The sequence below is a fragment of the Oncorhynchus mykiss genome, chromosome 11 (assembly GCF_057628025.1).
Source record: "Oncorhynchus mykiss isolate SJ-2025 chromosome 11, ASM5762802v1, whole genome shotgun sequence".
Lineage (NCBI taxonomy): Eukaryota > Metazoa > Chordata > Actinopteri > Salmoniformes > Salmonidae > Oncorhynchus > Oncorhynchus mykiss.
Window position 1 is genome coordinate 9,633,977 of NC_143032.1, and position 24,754 is coordinate 9,658,730.

The 24,754-nt window shown below is 43.7% G+C and overlaps 2 protein-coding genes across 3 annotated transcripts in view; one reads left to right on the forward strand and one right to left on the reverse strand.

Annotated features, from left to right (window-relative positions):
* The window catches only part of LOC110535239 (bone morphogenetic protein 7), a 58,716-nt gene extending 51,260 nt beyond the window's left edge, over nt 1-7,456 (forward strand). Inside the window, exons 5-7 of the mRNA XM_036934811.2 lie at nt 1,323-1,399; nt 5,614-5,724; nt 5,826-7,456. Of these exons, the coding sequence (XP_036790706.2) occupies nt 1,323-1,399; nt 5,614-5,724; nt 5,826-5,975 (338 nt within the window). The 3' untranslated portion in view covers nt 5,976-7,456. The remainder of the gene's footprint in view (nt 1-1,322; nt 1,400-5,613; nt 5,725-5,825) is intronic.
* An 834-nt stretch (nt 7,457-8,290) lies between these two features.
* Nucleotides 8,291-23,992, reverse strand: LOC110535240 (thioredoxin domain-containing protein 5). Of its 2 annotated transcripts, XM_021620119.3 has the most exons (10): nt 23,530-23,992; nt 22,310-22,462; nt 21,576-21,681; nt 18,183-18,279; nt 14,785-14,900; nt 14,415-14,501; nt 14,136-14,282; nt 13,313-13,395; nt 13,017-13,146; nt 8,291-10,250 (listed from the first exon to the last, which is right to left on the reverse strand). In XM_021620119.3, the coding sequence occupies exons 1-10, from the start codon at nt 23,715-23,717 to the stop codon at nt 10,128-10,130; spliced, it is 1,230 nt and encodes a 409-aa protein (XP_021475794.3). In that variant the 5' UTR covers nt 23,718-23,992; the 3' UTR covers nt 8,291-10,127. The 2 variants fall into 2 exon arrangements, with proteins under 2 accessions (XP_021475794.3, XP_090045450.1); XM_090189324.1 differs by lacking the exons at nt 13,017-13,146; nt 13,313-13,395 and having other exon boundaries at nt 23,530-23,940.
* Nucleotides 23,993-24,754: the final 762 nt, after the last annotated feature.

Consider the following 24,754-nt stretch of genomic DNA (forward strand, 5'->3'; position numbering starts at 1 on the left):
GTCTATGAGTGACTGCTTTGACACACACACACACACAAAGAGATGGTCCTCTCTGCCTGCCCCGATGCCAACCTAGGCCTTAGACTACCTGGCACCACCCACTGATGGCTTTCCCCTGGGTGGGGAGCTCTGCCAACAGGAAGTGATGCCACCCTGTGCTGATATGATGGTTCTTCTCACTTTCTGTTTAATAGAGAAGGGGGGGGGGGGGTATGCAAAAAAAAACTGAAGTCATAGCTGTCCTCACTGTCTCTCTGTTTAGTAGGGGGGTGGGGGGGGGACGCAAAAAATCAGCAAGTGGAACATCGTCAGTGGAAAGTCTGAGTCACCCGTTTTGACCTCAGAACGCCGTGCCAGCAATGGCTCGTGCCAGCAATGACCTTCCCCTCTGAAACACCATACCTGTTGACACTCGCTGAGTCCCTAACTCTGTGACTCTGCGGACGGGCGGGACGAGAGGGAGATGATTAAAACAAACTGCGGAGCGAGGATGACAGTTATAAACACGCTTGTCATCGGCGTCCAACCCAATGCACCCAAACACCGACTAATTAAATTAGGCAACCTTTCAAATGAATTTATCTTCAAGAGTGTGTGAGGCACTTAAAATCCTCTATTACACACTATAACATATGATGTTACTGTGAACTACAGCCAGACACACTATAACACACGTTACTGTGAACTACATCCAGACACACTATAACATATGTTACTGTGAACTACAGCCAGACACACTATAACACACGTTACTGTGAACTACAGCCAGACACACTATAACATATGTTACTGTGAACTACAGCCAGACACACTGTAACACATGTTACTGTGAACTACAGCCAGACACACTATAACACATGTTACTGTGAACTACAGCCAGACACACTATAACACACGTTACTGTGAACTACAGCCAGACACACTGTAACACATGTTACTGTGAACTACAGCCAGACACACTATAACACACGTTACTGTGAACTACAGCCAGACACACTATAACATATGTTACTGTGAACTACAGCCAGACACACTGTAACACATGTTACTGTGAACTACAGCCAGACACACTATAACATATGTTACTGTGAACTACAGCCAGACACACTATAACACACGTTACTGTGACACGTTACAGCCAGACACACTATAACACACCTTACTGTGACACGTTACAGCCAGACACACTATAACACACCTTACTGTGAGACGTTACAGCCAGACACATATCATTCACTACCCAATCCGATATATGAGAGCGGAGGTGGATATGATTATGATTCAACCCTGACTTATCCTCCTAGTTCTTTCTTCCCATTTAGATTACAACAGCAGTGACCATAACACAGCCTGTAGGAGACATGAGCTCTACGTCAGCTTCCGGGAGCTGGGCTGGCAGGTAAGCATCTATCTCACCCCCAGTAATGCAGTGACACACTATTGGACTAAGAGGGACTACAGTACCCATAATTCCACGTGTAACTATCCCATTTGAGCAGAGTGAAAGAGAGTTAACAACCTGTAGTTCATCTCATTACCAATACAATACAATACAATACAGAAACAAGGCCAGAATCTCATGTCAAAGAAGGTCAATGAAGACATTTGGTAGAAGACAGCAGACAAACAAACAGGTTTTTATACTGCTTTAATAACCATTTTAAGAAGCATTTCTGGGCATTTTGTAAGAGTTTAAGTGGCCTGTGAACTCAGTCAGGTTAATGGAGGGGAAAACATGCAGCCACGTAGTCCTGCAAAACAATGAACCCCCTGTTAAGACAGAACTGACATCTAGAGAGAAAGTGCCAACACACACACACACACAGAGAAAGAGAGAGAGAGAGAGAGACACACACACACACACACACACACACACACACACACACACATATATACACACAGAGAGAGAGAGATAGGCAAAAAAAGGATGAGATTGTAGTAACTACCTGCTCCATGAGTGATTCCACAGGTATTTGTACATTTTCCTCCACTGATACATCCTAGGAGACCCAGTTGGAACTGAGGGAGAGAACTACTGTGATGCATGTAGAGACCCAGGGAACTGAGGGAGAGAACTACTGTGACTACATGTAGAGACCCAGGGAACTGAGGGAGAGAACTACTGTGATACATGTAGAGACCCAGGGAACTGAGGGAGAGAACTACTGTGACTACATGTAGAGACCCAGGGAACTGAGGGAGAGAACTACTGTGACTACATGTAGAGACCCAGGGAACTGAGGGAGAGAACTACTGTGATACATGTAGAGACCCAGGGAACTGAGGGAGAGAACTACTGTGACTACATGTAGAGACCCAGGGAACTGAGGGAGAGAACTACTGTGATACATGTAGAGAGAGACCCAGGGAACCGAGGGAGAGAACTACTGTGACTACATGTAGATGCCCTCAATCTCACTCAAATCATCAAGGAACCCACCAGGTACAACCCTAACTCTGTAAACAAGGGCACCCTCATTGACGTCATCCTGACCAACTGGCCCTCCAAATACACTTCCGCTGTCTACAACCAGGATCTCAGCGATCACTGCCTCATTGCCTGTATCCGCTACGGAGCCGCAGTCAAACGACCACCCCTCATCACTGTCAAACGCTCCCTAAAACACTTCTGTGAGCAGGCCTTTCTAATCGACCTGGCCCGGGTATCCTGGAAGGACATTGACCTCATCCCGTCAGTTGAGGATGCCTGGTCTTTCTTTAAAAGTAACTTCCTCACCATTTTAGATAAGCATGCTCCGTTCAAAAAATGCAGAACTAAGAATAGATATAGCCCCTGGTTCACTCCAGACCTGACTGCCCTCGACCAGCACAAAAACATCCTGTGGCGGACTGCACTAACATCGAATAGTCCCCGCGATATGCAACTGTTCAGGGAAGTCAGGAACCAATACACACAGTCAGTCAGGAAAGCTAAAGCCAACTTCTTCAGGCAGAAGTTTGCATCCTGTAGCTCCAACTCCAAAAAGTTCTGGGACACTGTGAAGTCCATGGAGAACAAGAGCACCTCCTCCCAGCTGCCCACTGCACTGAGGCTAGGTAACACGGTCACCACCGATAAATCCATGATTATCGAAAACTTCAACAAGCATTTCTCAACAGCTGGCCATGCCTTCCGCCTGGCTACTCCAACCTCGGCCAACAGCCCCCCCCCCCCCCCCCCCCCGCAGCTACTCGCCCAAGCCTCTCCAGGTTCTCCTTTACCCAAATCCAGATAGCAGATGTTCTGAAAGAGCTGCAAAACCTGGACCCGTACAAATCAGCTGGGCTTGACAATCTGGACCCTCTATTCCTGAAACTATCCGCCGCCATTGTCGCAACCCCTATTACCAGCCTGTTCAACCTCTCTTTCATATCGTCTGAGATCCCCAAGGATTGGAAAGCTGCCGCAGTCATCCCCCTCTTCAAAGGGGGCGACACCCTGGACCCAAACTGTTACAGACCTATATCCATCCTGCCCTGCCTATCTAAGGTCTTCGAAAGCCAAGTCGACAAACAGGTCACTGACCATCTTGAATCCCACCGTGCCTTCTCCGCTGTGCAATCTGGTTTCCGAGCCGGTCACGGGTGTACCTCAGCCACGCTCAAGGTACTAAACGATATCATAACCGCCATCGATAAAAGACAGTACTGTGCAGCCGTCTTCATAGACCTTGCCAAGGCTTTCGACTCTGTCAATCACCGTATTCTTATCGGCAGACTCAGTAGCCTCGGTTTTTCGGATGACTGCCTTGCCTGGTTCACCAATTACTTTGCAGACAGAGTTCAGTGTGTCAAATCGGAGGGCATGCTGTCCGGTCCTCTGGCAGTCTCTATGGGGGTGCCACAGGGTTCAATTCTCGGGCCAACTCTTTTCTCTGTATATATCAATGATGTTTCTCATGCTGCGGGCGATTCCCTGATCCACCTCTACGCAGACGACACCATTCTATATACTTCCGGCCCGTCCTTGGACACTGTGCTATCTAACCTCCAAACGAGCTTCAATGCCATACAGCACTCCTTCCGTGGCCTCCAACTGCTCTTAAACGCTAGTAAAACCAAATGCATGCTTTTCAACCGTTCGCTGCCTGCACCCGCACGCCTGACCAGCATCACCACCCTGGATGGTTCCGACCTTGAATATGTGGACATCTATAAGTACCTAGGTGTCTGGCTAGACTCTAAACTCTCCTTCCAGACTCATATCAAACATCTCCAATCGAAAATCAAATCAAGAGTCGGCTTTCTATTCCGCAACAAAGCCTCCTTCACTCACGCCGCCAAACTTACCCTAGTAAAACTGACTATCCTACCGATCCTCGACTTCGGCGATGTCATCTACAATATTGCTTCCAACACTCTACTCAGCAAACTGGATGCAGTTTATCACAGTGCCATCCGTTTTGTCACTAAAGCACCTTATACCACCCACCACTGCGACTTGTATGCTCTAGTCGGCTGGCCCTCGCTACATATTCGTCGCCAGACCCACTGGCTCCAGGTCATCTACAAGTCCATACTAGGTAAAGCTCCGCCTTATCTCAGTTCACTGGTTACGATGGCAACACCCATCCGTAGCACGCGCTCCAGCAGGTGTATCTCACTGATCATCCCTAAAGCCAACACCTCATTTGGCCGCCTTTCGTTCCAGTTCTCTGCTGCCTGTGACTGGAACGAATTGCAAAAATCGCTGAAGTTGGAGACTTTTATCTCCCTCACCAACTTCAAACATCTGCTATCTGAGCAGCTAACCGATCGCTGCAGCTGTACATAGTCTATTGGTAAATAGCCCACCCATTTTCACCTACCTCATCCCCATACTGTTTTTATTTATTTATTTTTATCTCCCTTTTGCACACCAATATCTCTACCTGTACATAACCATCTGATCATTTGTCACTCCAGTGTTAATCTGCATAATTGTAATTATTTGCCTACCTTCTCATGCCTTTTGCACACAATGTATATATAGACTCCCCTTTTTTCTACTGTGTTATTGACTTGTTAATTGTTTACTCCGTGTGTAACTCTGTGTTGTCTGTTCACACTGCTATGCCTTATCTTGGCCAGGTCGCAGTTGCAAATGAGAACTTGTTCTCAACTAGCCTACCTGGTTAAATAAAGGTGAAATAAAAAAATAAAAAAATGTAGAGACCCAGGGAACTGAGAGAGAGAACTACTGTGATACACAACACAGCGCTTTGGATCTCGTGCCAGTATACTGACACTGCAGAACGAGCACTGTTTTATCAAACTCTTCAACAGTCAGTCATATAAATATCACACAGGAGGTTGGTGGCATCTTAATTAGGGAGGCGAGACTTGTGGTACTGACTGGAGCAGAATGAGTGGAATGGTATCAAATGCGTCCAACATATGGTTTCCATGGTTTCCATGTGTTTGATGCCATTCCATTCGCTCCCCCGTTCCAGCCATTACTATGAGCCGTTGTCCCCCTAAACAGCCTCCACTGAGACATATGCACAGTACCCCTACTGCCTCAGCGTCCCATTCACAGAGCCTGCTGAACACACTGCGGACTATTATGATGCCTGTTGTGCTAACCAGATTGGTTAGCCACATCGAATGTTTTTCCTCTTGTGATTGTATCAGGACTGGATCATTGCACCTGAGGGCTACGCTGCCAACTACTGTGGTGGAGAGTGTGTCTTCCCCCTCAACGCCCATATGAATGCCACCAACCATGCCATTGTGCAGACACTGGTGAGTGGTCCAAGAAGGATTATTAAACTGCTGAGAGCTAATAATGCTCAAAAAAAAAAGTGGTATATATTATGACCTCTGACCTTGTCATCGCCTCCCAGGTCCACCTCATGAACCCGGAGAACGTGCCCAAGCCCTGCTGCGCCGCCACCAAGCTGCACGCCATCTCCGTGCTCTACTTCGACGACAACTCCAACGTCATCCTGAAGAAGTACAAGAACATGGTGGTCAGGGCCTGTGGTTGCCACTGACGACCGCCAAACCGCCGCGTCGTCACGGTCACCTGACCGCGGCGCGGGCTGCAGCGGAGGCTGTGTGAACACGACAGCCTGGGTCTGCCTGTATGTCAGTGTGTGTACTACCCTCTCTCATACTCAGGGTGAGGGAGGAACTGATAAAGGAGCAGACATAATGTGCTGCTTTCCACTCTCTCTCATCCAAGTGATGTTCAAATTCTCCGACGGCTACTGGCTTCATTACAGCAAAACAACTCGAAGACATAGGGGAATTGACTCAATGTTATCTCAGCGCGGGTAGCCAATCCCGTCAGATGTAGTCGAATGACACAGAAAACATGTAGAAATCTACATGGGGGAGACAGCATTAGCCTAACTACAGTGCATTCAGAAAGTATCCAGACCCCTCTACTTTTTCCACATTTTGTTACCTTACAGCCTTATTCTAAATTTGTTTTTATATCTAATCTACACACAATACCCTATAATGATGAAGCGAAAACAAGTTTTTAGAAATGTTTGCAAATTTATTACAAATAAAAAACAAATACCTTTTTTACATAAGTATTTCGAAATTTAGTTCAGGTGCATCCTGTTTCCATTGATCATCCTTGAGATGTTTCTACAACTTGGTTGGAGTCCACCTGTGGTAGATTGGACGTGATTTGGAAAGGCACACACTTGTCTATATAAGATCCCACAGTTGACAGTGCATGTCAGAGCAACAATCAAGCCATAAGGTCACTTTGACAGAGCTCCGGAGTTACTCTATGAAAATGGGAGAACCTTCCAGAAGGACGACCATCTCTGCAGCACTCCACCAATCAGGCCTTCATGGTAGTGACGAGACGGATGCCACTTCTCAGTAAAAGGGCACATGACAGCCCTCTTGGAGTTTGCCAAAAGGCACCTAAAAGAATCTCAGGCCATGTAAAACAATATTATCTGGTCTAATGAACCCAAGATTGAACTCTTTGGGCTGAATGCCAAGCGTCACTTCTGGAGGAAACCTGGCTCCATCCCTACGGTGAAGCATGGTGGTGGCAGCATCCTGCTGTGGGGATGTTTTTCAGCGACAGGGACTGGGAAACTAGTCAGGATCGAGGGAAAGATGAACGGAGCAAAGTACAGAGAGATCCTTGATGAACACCTGCTCCAGAGCGCTCAGGACCTCAGACTGGGGCAAAGGTTCACCTTCCAACAGGACAACGACCATAAGCACACAGCCAAGACAACGCTGGACAAGTCTCAATGTCCTTGAGGCCCAGCCAGAGCCCGGACTTGAACCTGATCTAACATCTTTGGAGAGACCTGAAATTAGCTATAAATGTGATATTTCAGTTTTTGCTTTGTCATTATGGCCTGTGTGTAGATGGATGAGGAAAAGAAAACATACATTTTAGAATAAGGCTGTAATGTAACAAAATGTGGAAAAAGTCAATGGGTCTGAATACCTCCCCAATGCATTGTATGAATAAAATATACTGTCTGACTAACCAAAGCCTGATTTTATCATCAACAATCTGCTGATATTGTAATATTTATGTCACGCTACATTAGTTAATGTAAAGAGATATTTCCTACTCCTCGTTATGTATTGTACTCGTAAGATTTTTCCACCATATTCACCTGGCTTCCCAAAATATATAGGCCGAACGGAAACGACCACATACTATTTTAGTTGTGAACTCCTCAAAATATCTTCATTTTGGTCAATATTTGCCAGGCTCAGGCGAAGTTTATTTCACTGAACTGGTTCATCAGGTAGCAGGTTGTGCCTCAGCTGACATACCGCTCGAAAGACGACTTTCACCTCATCCCTCGGACGTACCGCAAATTGCAATGTCCATGTTATTCCAATCTAAGTTAACATATTATTCCCAAAAACGGAAAAAAAACATTTCTTGGTCAAACCAGCTGATCAAATGATTAGGACCGATTTTCTGAAATTAGCTTCAGTGTGGTTTATGACCATTTGTCATTGATGTTTTGCTCATTTGAAAGGAATAGGAACTGTCAATGCACTTATGGATCAACCCACATGTTACTGAACTTTGTTCGAGTACAAACATTCAAAACATGCTAAGACATTGACATATGGGTTAATAAACAGAACAGTTGACCATAGCCGAAAATTGGATACCCTTGTACCCAAAGAAAATCCGAAATCACAAAATATACCTCTGGTAAGCTGCTGTTTACATTTGTGATCATGTTTAGACTTACATTTGTGTGTAAATACTTGTACATTTTCAGCTTATTTATTGCACCTCTTAAAAATGTCATTCCATATTACAGAGAAATGTGAACAAATGAAAAATACAAAACTATTTTTGGAAAAAGACATTTTATTACAAAATCTCATGTTACAACTTGCTTTTTGTTTACAAAATTCATGGGCAGTGTACAACCCACTCACGAGAAGAAACCCCCCCCCCCCCCCCACCGCTTTCCTTCACTGGAGTCTGCCTAGACCATGTGCTATCCATAAAGATTGTACTAACAATATGTGGTTAACCTCTGAATGCATTTGTTTCCCTTAATTGAGCATTGAATGTAAAAACCTGCCTCATACAACAACTCCATGAACATACAATCTTTTGATTCCCCCCCCCCCAAAAAGCCCCAGAATAGCGCACACACACATATTCAAAGACTTAGTCTACATCTGGAAAGAAGGAAAATCAACATTGTCATCATATCTTACTGACTAAACAAGTCAAATATAATTGATCATTATGTGGGTGGAAAATCTTTTTTTTTTGTTATTCTGTTTTTGCTCTTCCAAGCATACGAGGTAAACCAAACATTCCAGATTTTTTTTTTTTACAAAGGTCGATAAACCCAAAGTAAAAGTGACCATAGCACTGATGTTGTGGCGTTCTTGTGCTTCACTGGGAAAAAATTTTCACACTGGGGCCTGATAGACGCTTAGTCAATAGAACAGAATATTAAAATGAGCTTTGTGAAATATATTGCATTTACACAAGGACACGTTCCATTCTAATGAACTAGCTGTAGAAAACCCATTTTTAAAATATATATGTATATATTTTTTTGTACATTTGACACAATCCCTTGCAAACCATTTGAGGGACTTTGTGTCAAACATGGAGTTAATGACAAATAGAGCTGTCCTGTAATGACCCAAACTGGCCGAGTCCATTCCATCCATTCAAAAGGCCTGACTTGAGTGTACGAACTGACGATCACAATCATTGTTCATAAAAACGTTGGTAACACCAACACGGCACCTGATATTGGGCCGCAGTCGGGACCGAACTGAAGCCTCACAGCACAAACATATACATACATATATTAAAAATATATATAGGTCTACATTCAGACTTTTTGTAGTACATTTACGATGTCAGAGGAACACACAAAAAGGGCAGTTTGACACGAAACACTGAAAAGTAGCTTCCCGCAGCCTTCCCCGACATAGCCAACAAGCAGTTGGGGGGGGGGGACTCTACAAAAACACAAGTGGGATACAAATATAGTTGATAAAGAGATAGTATGGAGTAGGTCGAGAACTGGGTGTCCCTGAGAGTTAAGTTAGTTAGGCCGTTGCTGGCATGGGATGAGAAGTACCGTCAACTTAACGCTCAACGTCACGCGGCTCTGACCTCTTTGCTGCAGTACCATTACATTAGTGGCTCGTGATTTATCAGCATGATTTCCTTAAAAAAATATATAAAAAAAAATAACCAAAAATAATGTTTTTGAAATTTCAGACAAACTCAGTCAGGTTAATCCAACATTTTTTTGATACAACCGGCAGGCACCAATATACGACGACCGTCCTTTGAGTTGTGTCAAGCGTTGTGGATGACTATAACGGTTTGTCAAGGTCTGACTGATTATGTACCGCTGGCAAAAAGTGGTTGTCGATCACATTTCATTTCCAGAAGAACTAGGCAGCCCAAACGAATACAGTCACACAAACTATTGGATTAGAACAGAAACAAAAGGGGGATAAACAAGGCATTACAGAGTGTTTTTATTTAGTTAATTTTTTAAGTGTCTTGATTCTACTGCTTTCTGAAAGGAAAACAATCAGAGAGAGAAGAGAGCTAGCCTCTATGGGAGAGAGGATTCCTCTCATTGGCCAGATACGCTGTGTGAGGGAGGAAAGAAGTATCGACGGATGTTGATTGGATAGTGCTACAGCTCGTCTCGGGCCTGCTTCATCACAAAGCCGTGCAGGCTCTCCAAGTCGCGCCCTCCATGATGCTCCTCACCTTGCACACCCGCTCTGAACATCAGCAGGGTGGGGTACCCACTCACCTGTAGGAGGGAAAGAGGACAAAGGTTCAAGTCTGACATCCACTAAGGTAACAACCCCTAGCTAGCCCCGACCTCTTCAGTGATTGCTGATTTGAAGGGAATGAATGGATAAGTAATATGGTCTCAAGTTCACCTAGCTCTGCAATTCCTTCACCTTATCACTTCCACCTTCCCCATTCCTTCAGATGTCAATGCCGAAGGAATGTGGATGTTCTCTTACTGAAAACCACGCGTGAACCATCTAAACTCAGGACAAAAAAATAAATGTCCTCACTGTCAACTGCGTTTATTTTCAGCAAACTTAACATGTGTAAATATTTGAGTGAACATAACAAGATTCAACATCTGAGACAAACTGAACAAGTTCCACAGACATGTGACTAACAAAAATGGAATATTGTGTCCCTGAACAAAGGGGGGTCAAAATCAAAAGTAGCAGTCAGTATCTGGTGTGGCCACCAGCTGCATTAAGTACTGCAGTGCATTTCCTCCTCATGGACTGCACCAGATTTGCCAGTTCTTGCTGTGAGATGTTACCCCACTCTTCCACCAAGGCACCTGCAAGTTCCCGGACATTTTTGGGGGGAATGGTCCTAGTCCTCACCCTCCGATCCCAGGCGTGCTTAATGGGATTGAGATCTGGGCTCGTCGCTGGCCACGGCAGAACACTGACATTCCTATCTTGCAGGAAATCACACACAGAACGAGCAGTATGGCTGGTGGCATTGTCATGCTGGAGGGTCATGTCAGGATGAGCCTGCAGGAAGGGTACCACATGAGGGAGGAGAATGTCTTCCCTGTAACGCACAGCGTTGAGATTGCCTGCAATAACAAGCTCAGTCCGATGATAATGCGACACACCGCCCCAGATGATGACAGACACAGTGCTCAGTTTGACTAGGCTACTGATGCCTACTTTGTGCTGGTACAGCGTGCGAAGCTGGGCACAGTGCTCAATTTGACTAGGCTACTGATATTGCCTTGGGTTGTCTGGTATGCAAACGACTCAGCACAGTTCCATACTGAAAGAGAGGACGCATCAGATGTCACAAAAGATGGTGTTTTCGGATGGTGGATGGTAGTACGTAATAGGAGCACAACATTTTAGTGAACCGCCGATTCGTTAAGTTTGAATTTATTTTCTGACGGATGCACGCTACATTTGGATCAGTTTAGGGGGGGGGGGGGGGGCCTTGAGTCAGGGGAAATTCCAGAGAACGCACTAGTGATAAAGGTTGTGATGGTCCTACCATGGACTGCCCTAGTGATAAAGGTTGTGATGGTCCTACCATTGACTGTCCTAGTGATAAAGGTTGTGATGGTCCTACCATGGACTGTCCTAGTGATAACGGTTGTGATGGTCCTACCATGGACTGTCCTAGTGATAACGGTTGTGATGGTCCTACCATGGACTGTCCTAGTGATAAAGGTTGTGATGGTCCTACCATGGACTGTCCTAGTGATAACGGTTGTGATGGTCCTACCATGGACTGTCCTAGTGATAAAGGTTGTGATGGTCCTACCATGGACTGCCCTAGTGATAAAGGTTGTGATGGTCCTACCATGGACTGTCCTAGTGATAACGGTTGTGATGGTCCTACAATGGACTGTCCTAGTGATAAAGGTTGTGATGGTCCTACCATGGACTGTCCTAGTGATAACGGTTGTGATGGTCCTACAATGGACTGTCCTAGTGATAACGGTTGTGATGGTCCTACAATGGACTGTCCTAGTGATAAAGGTTGTGATGGTCCTACAATGGACTGTCCTAGTGATAAAGGTTGTGATGGTCCTACCATGGACTGTCCTAGTGATAACGGTTGTGATGGTCCTACCATGGACTGTCCTAGTGATAAAGGTTGTGATGGTCCTACCATGGACTGTCCTAGTGATAAAGGTTGTGATGGTCCTACCATGGACTGTCCTAGTGATAAAGGTTGTGATGGTCCTACCATGGACTGTCCTAGTGATAACGGTTGTGATGGTCCTACAATGGACTGTCCTAGTGATAAAGGTTGTGATGGTCCTACCATGGACTGTCCTAGTGATAACGGTTGTGATGGTCCTACAATGGACTGTCCTAGTGATAAAGGTTGTGATGGTCCTACCATGGACTGTCCTAGTGATAACGGTTGTGATGGTCCTACAATGGACTGTCCTAGTGATAAAGGTTGTGATGGTCCTACCATGGACTGTCCTAGTGATAAAGGTTGTGATGGTCCTACCATGGACTGTCCTAGTGATAAAGGTTGTGATGGTCCTACCATGGACTGTCCTAGTGATAAAGGTTGTGATGGTCCTACCATGGACTGTCCTAGTGATAAAGGTTGTGATGGTCCTACCATGGACTGTCCTAGTGATAAAGGTTGTGATGGTCCTACCATGGACTGTCCTAGTGATAAAGGTTGTGATGGTCCTACCATGGACTGTCCTAGTGATAACGGTTGTGATGGTCATTGACTTAGAGAACAATGAGGGAGTCAGATCCACCATTCCAGGTAGCACAGCATCATTGATCAACCAATCCTACAATGAGGTGGCTGTGGAGCCAGAGATCACAACCTCAGCTAATCCAGTTCACAACTTCTGCTTCCTGTGGCCCTGGGTCACACCTGCTGTTTGTGTGTTTATAACAACAGCATGTCTCAAGTTGCAGGATCTCAACGTCTTGCTGTTCACACCCCAGAGCATGGTAGACTTCACTAAGCGCTATTTCCGAGCCATCTCTCAGCTCCAGACAGTCAATGTACAATATAGAACACCTACTGAAAACCTGTTGCAGATTGTCCTCTCCACTGTGCAGTCCACTTTGCCAATCTTGACATCAGTCAGGCCAGGGAACTCCTTCTGAGACAGGTCCTCCCAGGTAGGTGCCAGACTCTTACAGTGGCCACACCTGGAGAGGACGGGAGGTTACGTAACTTATGGTTGTGGTGTGGCCCCTCGTTCTAAGTAAATCACCAACTCAAAATTGCCTTAAATATTGTACATTTCATACGGTGAGAAGGTTTAAATAGAACAGACATGTGGATTTAATAGCTCATAAAGGAGCTGTTTCTTACCATGGGGCATAGAACTTAATGAATACCAGCCCCTTGGCCACCGTCTCCTCAAAGTTGGCCTCTGTGAGTGTAACTACGCCAGACTACAAGGGGGAAGAAAAAAATTATTAAAATATATATATATATTTTTTTTAAATCGATCATTTTAGATTGTATCATTCATGGTCCTGTATTGGTTTATACGTCCACACGACCAGTAAATCAAAGAAGTAGCTTAAGTTCATAAACCGGACAGCCGAGATCAATCGAGTTCTACGTTTTTATTGGAAGTAGCATCAGATCTGTCCTTAAAACCACACGTGTCATGTCTTTGTTCCAAGGTTTAGACTTTAGTGATGTCACCATTCAATTCTAATAATAACAACAAATGGCATTTAGCAGACGCTCTTATCCAAAGCGACTTACAGTCACGCGTGCATACATTTTAAGTATGGGTGGTCCCGGGAATCGAACCCACTATCCTGGCATTGCAAACACAAAAATAGCTAGCCTGCCCATAATTGAGACTTCTAGTTAACCGTTGGGTAGCAGAGGCCTATGCCTGGAATCCAGTCTGCAGTAGACTGTGAGTCGAACAGCTTGTCCTGGTAAATCTCACTGCTAAAACATTAGCCTGAGATGTTATTCACTTATTAAGTATCTGGAGAGGGAAGCTGTAAAAACGTGCTGCCCACACACTCAACACGGTGCCCAGCCCCAAAAATAGATCTCCACGTAGGCATTTACCCACAACATAGCATGTGGAGCATTTTAGATATGGAAGGCACGTGTGCTTGGCCCCATTATGCCTGAGAGAAAGTCACACACACACACACTGTAGTACCTCCTCTTTGGCGGGCTCGTCGCTGGGTACTGGGATCTCGTTGGCATGTGGGTGTTCATCATCCTCCTTAACAGCAGCAGCCTTGACCTGGTTGTCCACAAAGTCCTTCAGTGAGTCCAGGTCCCGCTTGCCCTTGTACTGGTCTGCCTGGACAGACAACACCACCACCGGAAAAGGGTTAACAAACTGACTCATTAAATGGTGAAGTCATAGCTCCTCACAAACATGAATGGGTTACAGAACACAATGTCTTCTTCAGTAGCCAACCAAACTAGGTACCTTCTCTCCGTCCTTGAAGAAGAGCAGTGTGGGGTAGCCACGCACAGCGTTCTCAGAGCACACGTCATAGTGCTGGGTACAGTCCACCTGGCCAATCACAACACACTAGTTTAATCAGAATTCATTCAGCATATCCAGCTGGTAAAGACAGTTGTGCATTTCATGTGGAAATATGAACACGCAGTGACTTCTACTACCACTGGGTTGTCAGTCCAATACAAAACATCGAACCGCAGCCATAAATAACATTTGTTGAAGGGTATCGTATCATTCTACTGTACAAACGAGTCGTCATAAGTTCTGTATCCTGGACTGGTGCACATGTGACAAACATGGCGCTCTAGTCCCCTGCCGGTGACTTGTCACCCACCTTGCTGATCTTGATGTTGTCTGAGTACTCGAAGCTGGTGGCAAGCTGCTCCCAGGTCGGGGCCAAGGCCTTGCAGTGACCGCACCAGGGAGCAAAGAACTTGACAAAGTGGGACCCTGCGAAGAAGAGAGGAAAAAGAAAAAGATTGTAGTTAATACTGGAAAACATCATATCAAATGTACAGTAAGCCTCCCGAGTGGCGCAGCGGTCTAAGGCACTGTATCGCAGCGCTAGAGGCATCACTACAGATCCGGGCTGTGTCGCAGCTGGCCACAACCGGGAGACCCATGAGACAATTGACCCAGCGTCGTCCAGGTTAGGCCGGCTGTAAAGTGTTTCCTCCGACACATTTGTGTGGCTGAATTCCGGGTTAAGCGAGCAGCGTGTTAATGAAGCAGTGCAGCTTGGCCGGTGATGTTTCGGAGGCTCTCGAACTTCGCCTCTCCCGAGTCCATACAGGAGTTGCAGCAATGAGACAAGACTAACTACCAATTGGAGATCACGAAAATGATGGAGAATAAAAAAAGGGGTAAAAAGTACCAATAAATAATAATGTACAGAAAGGTTTAGAGGTCGACCGATTAATCGGAATGGCCGATTAATTAGGGCCGATTTCAAGTTATAACAATCGGTAATCTGCATTTTTTGGACACCGATGATGGCCGATTACATTGCACTCCACGAGGAGACTGCGTGGCAGGCTGACTACCTGGTATGTGAGTGCAGCAAGGAGCCAAGGTAAGGTGCTAGCTAGCATTAAACGTATCTTATAAAAAAACAATTAATCTTAACATGATAGTTAACTACACATGGTTGATGATATTACTGGCTTATCTAGCTTGTCCTGCGTTGCATATAATCTATGCGGTGCCTGTTAATTTATCATTGCATCACAGCCTACTTCGCTAAACAGGTGATTTAACAAGAGCATTCAACACCTTTCTTAAAATCAATACACAAGTATATATTTTTAAACCTGCATATTTAGTTAAGAAATTCATGTTATCAGGCAATACTAAACCAGGGAAATTGTGTCACTTCTCTTGCGTTCATTGCACGCAGAGTCAGGGTATATGCAACAGTTTGGGCCGCCTGGCACGTTGCAAACTAATTTGCCAGAATTTTACGTAATTATGACATAACATTGAAGGTTGTGCAATGTAACAGCAATATTTAGACTAATGGATGCCACCCGAAATGCCAATACGAAACGGTTACGTATTTCACTGAAAGAATAAACGTTTTGTTTTCGAGATGATAGTTTCCGGATTTGACCATATTAATGACCTAAGGCTCGTATTTCTGTGCGTTATTATATTATAATTAAGTCTATGATTTGATAGAGCAGTCTGACTGAGCGGTGGTAGGAAGCAGCAGGCTTGTAAGCATTCATTCAAACAGCACTTTACTGCATTTGCCAGCAGCTCCTCGCAATGCTTTAAGCATTGCTCTGTTTATGACTTCAAGCCTATCAACTCCCGAGATTAGGCTGGTAATACTAAAGTACCTATTAGAACATCCAATAGTCAAAAGGTATATGAAATACAAATGGTATAGAGAAATATTCCTATAATAACTACAACCTAAAACGTATTACCTGGGAATATTGCAGACTCCTGTTAAAAGGAACCACCAGCTTTCATATGTTCTCATGTTCTGAGCAAGGAACTGAAACGTTAGCTTTCTTACATGGCACATATTGCACTTTTACTTTCTTCTCCAACACTTTGTTTTTGCATTATTTAAACCAAATTGAACATGTTTCATTATTTATTTGAGACTAAATTGATTTTATTGCTGTATTATATTAAGTTAAAATAAAAGTGTTCATTCAGTATTGTTGTAATTGTCATTATTACAAATATATATAAAAATTTGTAAAAAAAAAGTGATTAATCGGTATCGGCTTTTTTTGGTCCTCCAATAATCGGTATCGTCGTTGAAAAATCATCATTGGACGACCTCTAGTAAGGGTAGCTACAATCTGAAAGCACAGAATTGAAGTATTTTACAGTTGTATGTAATTCGCCGCCAAACCCACTGGCTACAGGTTATCTACAAGCCTCTGCTAGGTAAAGCCCAGTCTTATCTCAGCTCACTGGTCACCATGGCAGCACCCACTCGTAGCACGCGCTCCAGCAGGTATATCTCACTGATCATCCCCAAAGCCAATTCCTCCTTTGGTCGTCTTTCCTTCCTTCTCTGCTGCCAATGACTGGAATGAACTGAAAAAAAATCTCTGAAGCTGGAGACTCATATCTCCCTCACTAACTTTAAGCACCAGCTGTCAGAGCAGCTCACAGATCACTGCACATATTTATTTATCTTGCTCCTTTGCACCCCAGTATCTCTACCTGCACATTCATCTTCTGCACATCTACCATTCCAGTGTTTAATTGCTATATTGTAATTACTTTGCCACCATGGCCTATTTATTGCCTTAACTCCCTTATCTTACCTCATTTGCACTCACTGTATATAGACTTTTTTCTTTTGTTCTACTGTATTATTGACTGTATGTTTGTTTTACTCCATGTGTAACTCTGTGTTGTTGTATGTGTCGAATTGCTACGCTTTATCTTGGCCAGGTCGCAGTTGCAAATGAGAACTTGTTCTCAACTAGCCTACCTGGTTAAATAAAGGTGAAATAAAATAAATAAATAAAACATTAACTCAAGTTAGAGCGTTTCAGCTTACGGATGGGTATTTAGTTGATGGAATAACATGAGAAATTACATCAACTATAAAAATCGCCTGTGCGTTACTGGCCCGGAGACTAAAATACACTGAGCTCAGAGGTTAAATGCTACCCATTACGCAATTTCGTCACAGGCCATCTTGCCACCATTTAAAGGTTGGACACAAACATTCCTCTTAAAAATGATCCTGTCATATCCTGTCTTTTTTCCTCCAAAACAGGAATCATTTATTTTTCTTTCTCAAACACAACATTCAACTCAAAACCAGGTTGAAAAGCTGCAATTTCAGCAGGACATTTATCGTGACCACCATTTATTTTTGTTGTGCTTGTCCAGTGACGACCGGAAACATGCGGTTTGCATGAGATAAATGTAGAGTGAATTGCATCATGGTTTTTAAGGGAATGAGATAAATGTAGAGTGAATTGCATCATGGTTTTTAAGGGAATGACAGCATCTAAATGATGTTAATCGCTGTAGAAAATGGACGTATGCAGCTTACAAAAACAGTTGCGTTAAGGAACCCTCACATATGTTATATTTCGGGTATAAATAGACAAGCCTGGTCCCAGGTCAGTTTGTGCGGCCTTACCAACGCCTATGGTGCGAGACATCAGAAACAGATCTGGGACCAGGCTATAAAGAGACTGTTGGCATATGTATATTGCACTGACAGATCCCAATCCTCCCCCACGTTACCTTTAGCGATGTGGGCCTTGAAGTTGCCGGCAGTGAGATCAAACAGGCCCTGCTTGGGCTCTGGGGCTTTGGGAGGCTCCAGTTCAGTCTCTGGCTCCTGCAAACCCATAGAACATCATGCCACACACCAAATAAAGACTGCCATCACGTAACATTAGTCTGAAGGTTATATTCAGATGGTCTGAAAGGTTTAACGCAGGGATCTCCAACTGGTGGATTTTAATTTGGACCCCAAGTTTTCAATGATTTATTGTTGGACATAAAAGACTGAAAAACATATGATTTAAATTTTGGAAACCTGATCCAATAGAGATATGCGATTGTTTACAAATGGAGGCAAGGTATGAAATGATTATGTTTTAGACAAATATTATGTAGTTACGAAAGTTCAAATCAGTAAGGCTGTAATTTAATTTCAGTAAGCATAATATATTCACATCGCCTCCTAACTCATGGGCATAACGTTTAGTCACATGGTGCTGGCTGCAAATGTTACACATGTCCTACTCTTTCACAACTAGCAAGCGCAGGGATCATCATTCAATAGGTAACTCCAGCCTTTGAGCACGGCACGCTAAGGCAACGTCACCATGCCTGCTGATTAACCTATGGGCTCACTTGTGCAATTAAACTATATACCAGTGCATTGCGAAAGTATTCGGCCCCCTTGAACTTTGCGACCTTTTGCCACATTTCAGGCTTCAAACATGAAGATATAAAACTGTATTTTTTTGTGTGAAGAATCAACAACAAGTGGGACACAATCATGAAGTGGAACGACATTTATTGGATATTTCAAACTTTTTTAACAAATCAAAAACTGAAAAATTGGGCGTGCAAAATTATTCAGCCCCTTTACTTTCAGTGCAGCAAACTCTCTCCAGAAGTTCAGTGAGGATCTCTGAATGATCCAATGTTGACCTAAATGACTAATGATGATAAATACAATCCACCTGTGTGTAATCAAGTCTCCGTATAAATGCACCTGCACTGTGATAGTCTCAGAGGTCCGTTAAAAGCGCAGAGAGCATCATGAAGAACAAGGAACACACCAGGCAGGTCCGAGATACTGTTGTGAAGAAGTTTAAAGCCGGATTTGGATACAAAAAGATTTCCCAAGCTTTAAACATCCCAAGGAGCACTGTGCAAGCGATAATATTGAAATGGAAGGAGTATCAGACCACTGCAAATCTACCAAGACCTGGCCGTCCCTCTAAACTTTCAGCTCATACAAGCAGAATACTGATCAGAGATGCAGCCAAGAGGCCCATGATCACTCTGGATGAACTGCAGAGATCTACAGCTGAGGTGGGAGACTCTGTCCATAGGACAACAATCAGTTGTATATTGCACAAATCTGGCCTTATGGAAGAGTGGCGAGAAGAAAGCCATTTCTTAAAGATATCCATAAAAAGTGTCGTTTAAAGTTTGCCACAAGCCACCTGGGAGACACACCAAACATGTGGAAGAAGGTGCTCTGGTCAGATGAAACCAAAATTGAACTTTTTGGCAACAATGCAAGACGTTATGTTTGGCGTAAAAGCAACACAGCTCATCACCCTGAACACACCATCCCCACTGTCAAACATGGTGGTGGCAGCATCATGGTTTGGGCCTGCTTTTCTTCAGCAGGGACAGGGAAGATGGTTAAAATTGATGGGAAGATGAATGGAGCCAAATACAGGACCATTCTGGAAGAATGGAGTCTGCAAAAGACCTGAGACTGGGACGGAGATTTGTCTTCCAACAAGACAATGATCCAAAACATAAAGCAAAATCTACAATGGAATGGTTCAAAAATAAATATATCCAGGTGTTAGAATGGCCAAGTCAAAGTCCAGACCTGAATCCAATCGAGAATCTGTGGAAAGAACTGAAAACTGCTGTTCAAATGCTCTCCATCCAACCTCTCTGAGCTCGAGCTGTTTTGCAAGGAGGAATGGGAAAAAATGTCAGTCTCTCGATGTGCAAAACTGATAGAGACATACCCCAAGCGACTTACAGCTGTAATTGCAGCAAAAGGTGGCGCTACAAAGTATTAACTTAAGGGGGCTGAATAATTTTGCACGCCCAATTTTTCAGTTTTTGATTTGTTAAAAAAAGTTTGAAATATCCAATAAATGTCGTTCCACTTCATGATTGTGTCCCACTTGTTGTTGATTCTTCACAAAAAAATACAGTTTTATATCGTTATGTTTGAAGCCTGAAATGCGGCAAAAGGTCGCAAAGTTCAAGGGGGCCGAATACTTTCGCAAGGCACTGTATATATATATAAAAGTATGTGGACACCCCTTCAAATTAGTGGATTCGGTTATTTCAGGTGTGGCTGACAAGTGTATAAAATCGATCAAACAGCCATGCAATCTCCATAGACAGACACAGGCCTTACTGAAGAGCTCAGTGACTTTCAACGTGGCACCGTCATAGGATGCCACCTTTCCAACAAGTCAGTTGTCAAATTTCTGCCCTGCTAGAGGTGCCCCGGTCAACTGTAAGTGCTGTTATTGTGAAGTGGAAACTTCAAGGGGCAACAACGGCTCAGTCACGAAGTGGTAGGCCACACACACCCACAGAACGTTACCGCCGTGTGCCGAAGCATGTAAAAATGATCTGTCCTTGGCTTTCACACTCACTACCGAGTTCCAAACACTGCCTCTAGAAGCAACGTCAGCACAAAAACCGTTTGTTGGGAACTAGTGAAATGGGTTTCCATAGCAGACCAAGCAAACTGTAAAGTTTGATGGAGAAAGAATAATGATCTGGAGACGTTTTTCACGGTTTGGGCTAGGCCTATTAGTTTCAGTGAAGAGAAATACAATGACATTCTAGACAATACAGTGTATCCAACTTCGTGGAAACAGTTTGGGGAAGGCCCTTTCCTGTTTCAGCATGACAATGCCCCTGTGCAGGAAGCGAGGTCCAAACAGATATGGTTTGTCGAGATCGGTGTGGAAGAACTTGACTGGCCTGATCGTCCCGTGGCTAAACCCTGGTTGATGATCCCTGGTTTAAAAATCGTCCCGTGGCTAAACCCTGGTTGATGATCCCTGGTTTAAAAATCGTCCCGTGGCTAAACCCTGGTTGATGATCCCTGGTTTAAAAATCGTCCCGTGGCTAAACCCTGGTTGATGATCCTTGGTTTAAAAATCGTCCCGTGGCTAAACCCTGGTTGATGATCCCTGGTTAAAGTGACAACCTTTCATCACCTCCTTTCATTCCCATTGAAAACAGGTTGAAAAAGTGGAAGCGTGGAAACAGGAAGCGATAACAAGGTTGTCGTTCCACTGTTCCTTAGCGATCACCTGTCCAACGCGTTCATATCAGATGAAGGAAACGAGGAGGAGAAGCCATTTCAGATGAGATGATAGGATGCATGTAACTCCGCCCACTTACCACAGGCTCGTCCTGCAATGTGTTGAGCATCCAGGTCTCCAGAGACTGCAGGTCCCTGGGGCCTTGGTACTTCACAGCCTCCTGCTCAGGTTTGAACAGCTTCAGCCTACAGACAACACAGGGGTCAACGAGGTCATTCGCCTCAATGACTAGGCCATACTGCTGTGTAAGATGACGGACACACTCACAATACACTTAACCGGTCAATTCCTTTGTAATTACATGAAACTGAACGTTGTTTTTAATGACAGAAGATTTTATAAGCACACTAGGGTCCAGGTTCCGCTTTTACAGCATACACTGCAAAACAAGGCGTGTAAAAATGTAACTAAATGCATGTCAATGTTTCACTGCTATAGGTCAATAAGTAATCAAATCTAGCTACATGATTTACCCCAGTGGCAAAATGAAAATGCATATCCCAGTGGCAAAATAAAGATATATATTTATTGATATTTTATTTAACTAGGCAAGTCAGCCTACCCCAGCCAAATCTGAACGACGCTGGGCCAATTGTGCGCCGCCCTATGGGACTCCCAATCACGGCCGGATGTGATATAGCCTGGATTCGAACTAGGGAATGTAGTGACGCCTCTGGCACTGAGATGCAGTGCCTTAGACCGCTGCGCCACTCGGGAGCCCAGGAATAAGTTCCAGTAAGGAACTGTTCTGTTGCGCAACATTTCAAAATGTTTTGCTATGGTGTGCCCTGATTAATACAACCCTGTACTTACGTGGGGTAGCCCCTGATGCCGTGGACATTGGAGCAGAACTTAACATCCTGAGTGCAGTCAACCTTTACGATGTAGGCGGGTGGCGACTCCATGTTGTTGTATTTGTCCCCCATTTCGTTCCATGTCCCCTGTAGCCTCTGACAGTGACCACACCTGGAAGCAAAACGCAGTTCTTTCAAAGTCCTTCTCCTGAGGTGGTACAGGCTTCACAGTTCTGCCTGGAATTAACAGTGTTTCTGTTAATACTCCTATTGAAGTCCATATGCTTAACTGTCTTCATGTTTCTATGGAAATAGAATGTTCCGCCTTATGTTTGTCTGACTGAAGTTATCCACACGTTATGTTTCTTTGAGATGCTGTCTATATACATAGCCATTATGCAGTGTGGAGTCAGCTTGTAACTGTATTCGGTGAGGTATAAAGTAAAGACACTCCTGTGAAGTGATGAAGAACCGCAATGTTGTCTATAAGCTTACATTTCCAAAAATATATATATTTTTAAATTAGGCATTTTACTACAGCAAGTAGATTGTTTCTTGTGTTGAAAAACAAACAAAAAACGTGGGTATATTTTTTAGGCATCTTTAGTGCCTGCCCGTCTACACAGTTACATCAATCAGTGCTTGCCACGTAAGCGGTCACATCCTGAAATGGTCCACTACTGTTAGCTAGGCTAGCTGTTATATAGTAGAAAATGTGCAACAAAAACTGAACACCTTGGAAAAAAAGAATATATACAACAATATTTAAATAAAAAATAAAAACACTGGGCATGTAACTAGCGACTGTGTCAACTAACGTTAAAGGACGAGTCAGTCCAAGTTTAATCGTGACTTCAGAAAGTTCACAAGTTTAATTAAATAAGTTTCCAAGGCGCTAATGATTACCAACCAAAGCATGCTAACTGACGTTAGCGTAGTTCTGGTTTCGTGTGATTTGTTAGCTAGATTATAATGACTTGTCATCTATGCAATGATGGATAAGATTTTGTATACAAGTCCTAGTTAACATTTGTAGCAAAAAAAAACAACTTAAGCTGACTAGTTAGCTATTTAGACAGCTAGCCGGCAACAAAAAGCTGCGCTAGCTAGCTGCAAGTTAGCGGTTACTGTAGCCCCTCTGACAACTTGGAAAAGCTGATATATTAGCAAAGAAAGAGTATCCATCTAAATATTGTCAATAACTTTACAAACTGCACACTACCTAGCGAGTTTGCTTACCAAGGGGCGAAGAACATGACAAAGTGGGGAGCGGTTGGGACAGCATCGTTGAACATATCCACTGTATACGTATGTTTGGCATGTTCATCTTCTTCAGCATCAGCATCGCAAAATATATTACCAAAAAGTAACGAACAATAAATAAAACACAACATAAAATGTGTGCAATTCAGTGCTGAGGAGGCCATGATCCCGTCTTGCTGAGCCACTGGTCTGTCTGTGAATATCACTAACGCTGACCTTTGAAGACTGTGGATAGGACCCACGCACGACGAGACGCTCTACACGGTGGAGATGAAATCTACATTATATAGAGATCAGTGGCGTCGCGCCACTGCTGAAACTTCAAACACTTCTTAACAAGCTCCAACAAGTTTAAATCCAAGATGCTTTCACAAGTAGGATAGACATAATTGGATATGTATATAGACAGTACCAGTCAAAAGTTTGGACACACCTACTCATTCAAGGGGTTTTTCTTTCTTTCTTTTTACTATTTTCTACATTTTACTATTTTCTACATTGTAGAATAGTGAAGATATCAAAACTATGAAATAACACATGGAATCATGTAGTAACCAAAAAAGTGTTAAACAAATCAAAATCTATTTTATATTTGAGATATTTCAATGTAGCCACCCTTTGCCTTGATGACAGCTTTGCACACTCTTGGCATTCTCTCAACCAGCTTCAATGCATTTCAATTAACAGGTAAACTTAGTAAAATTTCATTTTGAATTTCTTTCCTTCTTAATGTGTTTGAGCCAAACAGTTGTGTTGTGACAAGGTAGGGGTGGTATACAGAAAATAACCCTATTTGGTAAAATACCAAGTCCATATTATGGCAAGAACAGCTCAAATAAGCAAATAGAAACAACAGTACATCATTACTTTAAGACATGAAGGTCAGTCAATCCGGAAAATGTCAAGAACTTTGAAAGTTTCTTCAAGTGCAGTTACAAAAACCATCAAGTGCTTTGATGAAACTGTCTCTCATAGGGACCGCCACAGGAATGGAAGACCCGGAGTTACCTCTGCTGCAGAGGATACATTCATTAGAGTTAACTGCACCTCAGATTGCAGCCCAAATAAATGCTTCACAGAGTTCAAGTAACAGACACATCTCAACATCAACTGTTCAGAGGAGACTGTGTAAATCAGGTCTTCATGGTCGAATTGCTGCCATCAAACCACTACTAAAGGACACCAATAAGAAGAAGAGACT

Bases quoted from the DNA above. Each gene is read 5' to 3' on its own strand.
- LOC110535240 (XM_021620119.3), bottom strand. From the start codon at position 23,717: ATGGCCTCCTCAGCACTGAATTGCACACATTTTATGTTGTGTTTTATT. The intron at 18,280-21,575 runs GTAAGTGGGCGG...ATGGGTTTGCAG, and splicing joins CATTGCAGGACGAGCCTGTG to GAGCCAGAGACTGAACTGGA. The intron at 10,251-13,016 runs GTAGGTGTTCTA...TCCCTCCTACAG, and splicing joins CAATCTGCAACAGGTTTTCA to GTGAGTGGGTACCCCACCCT.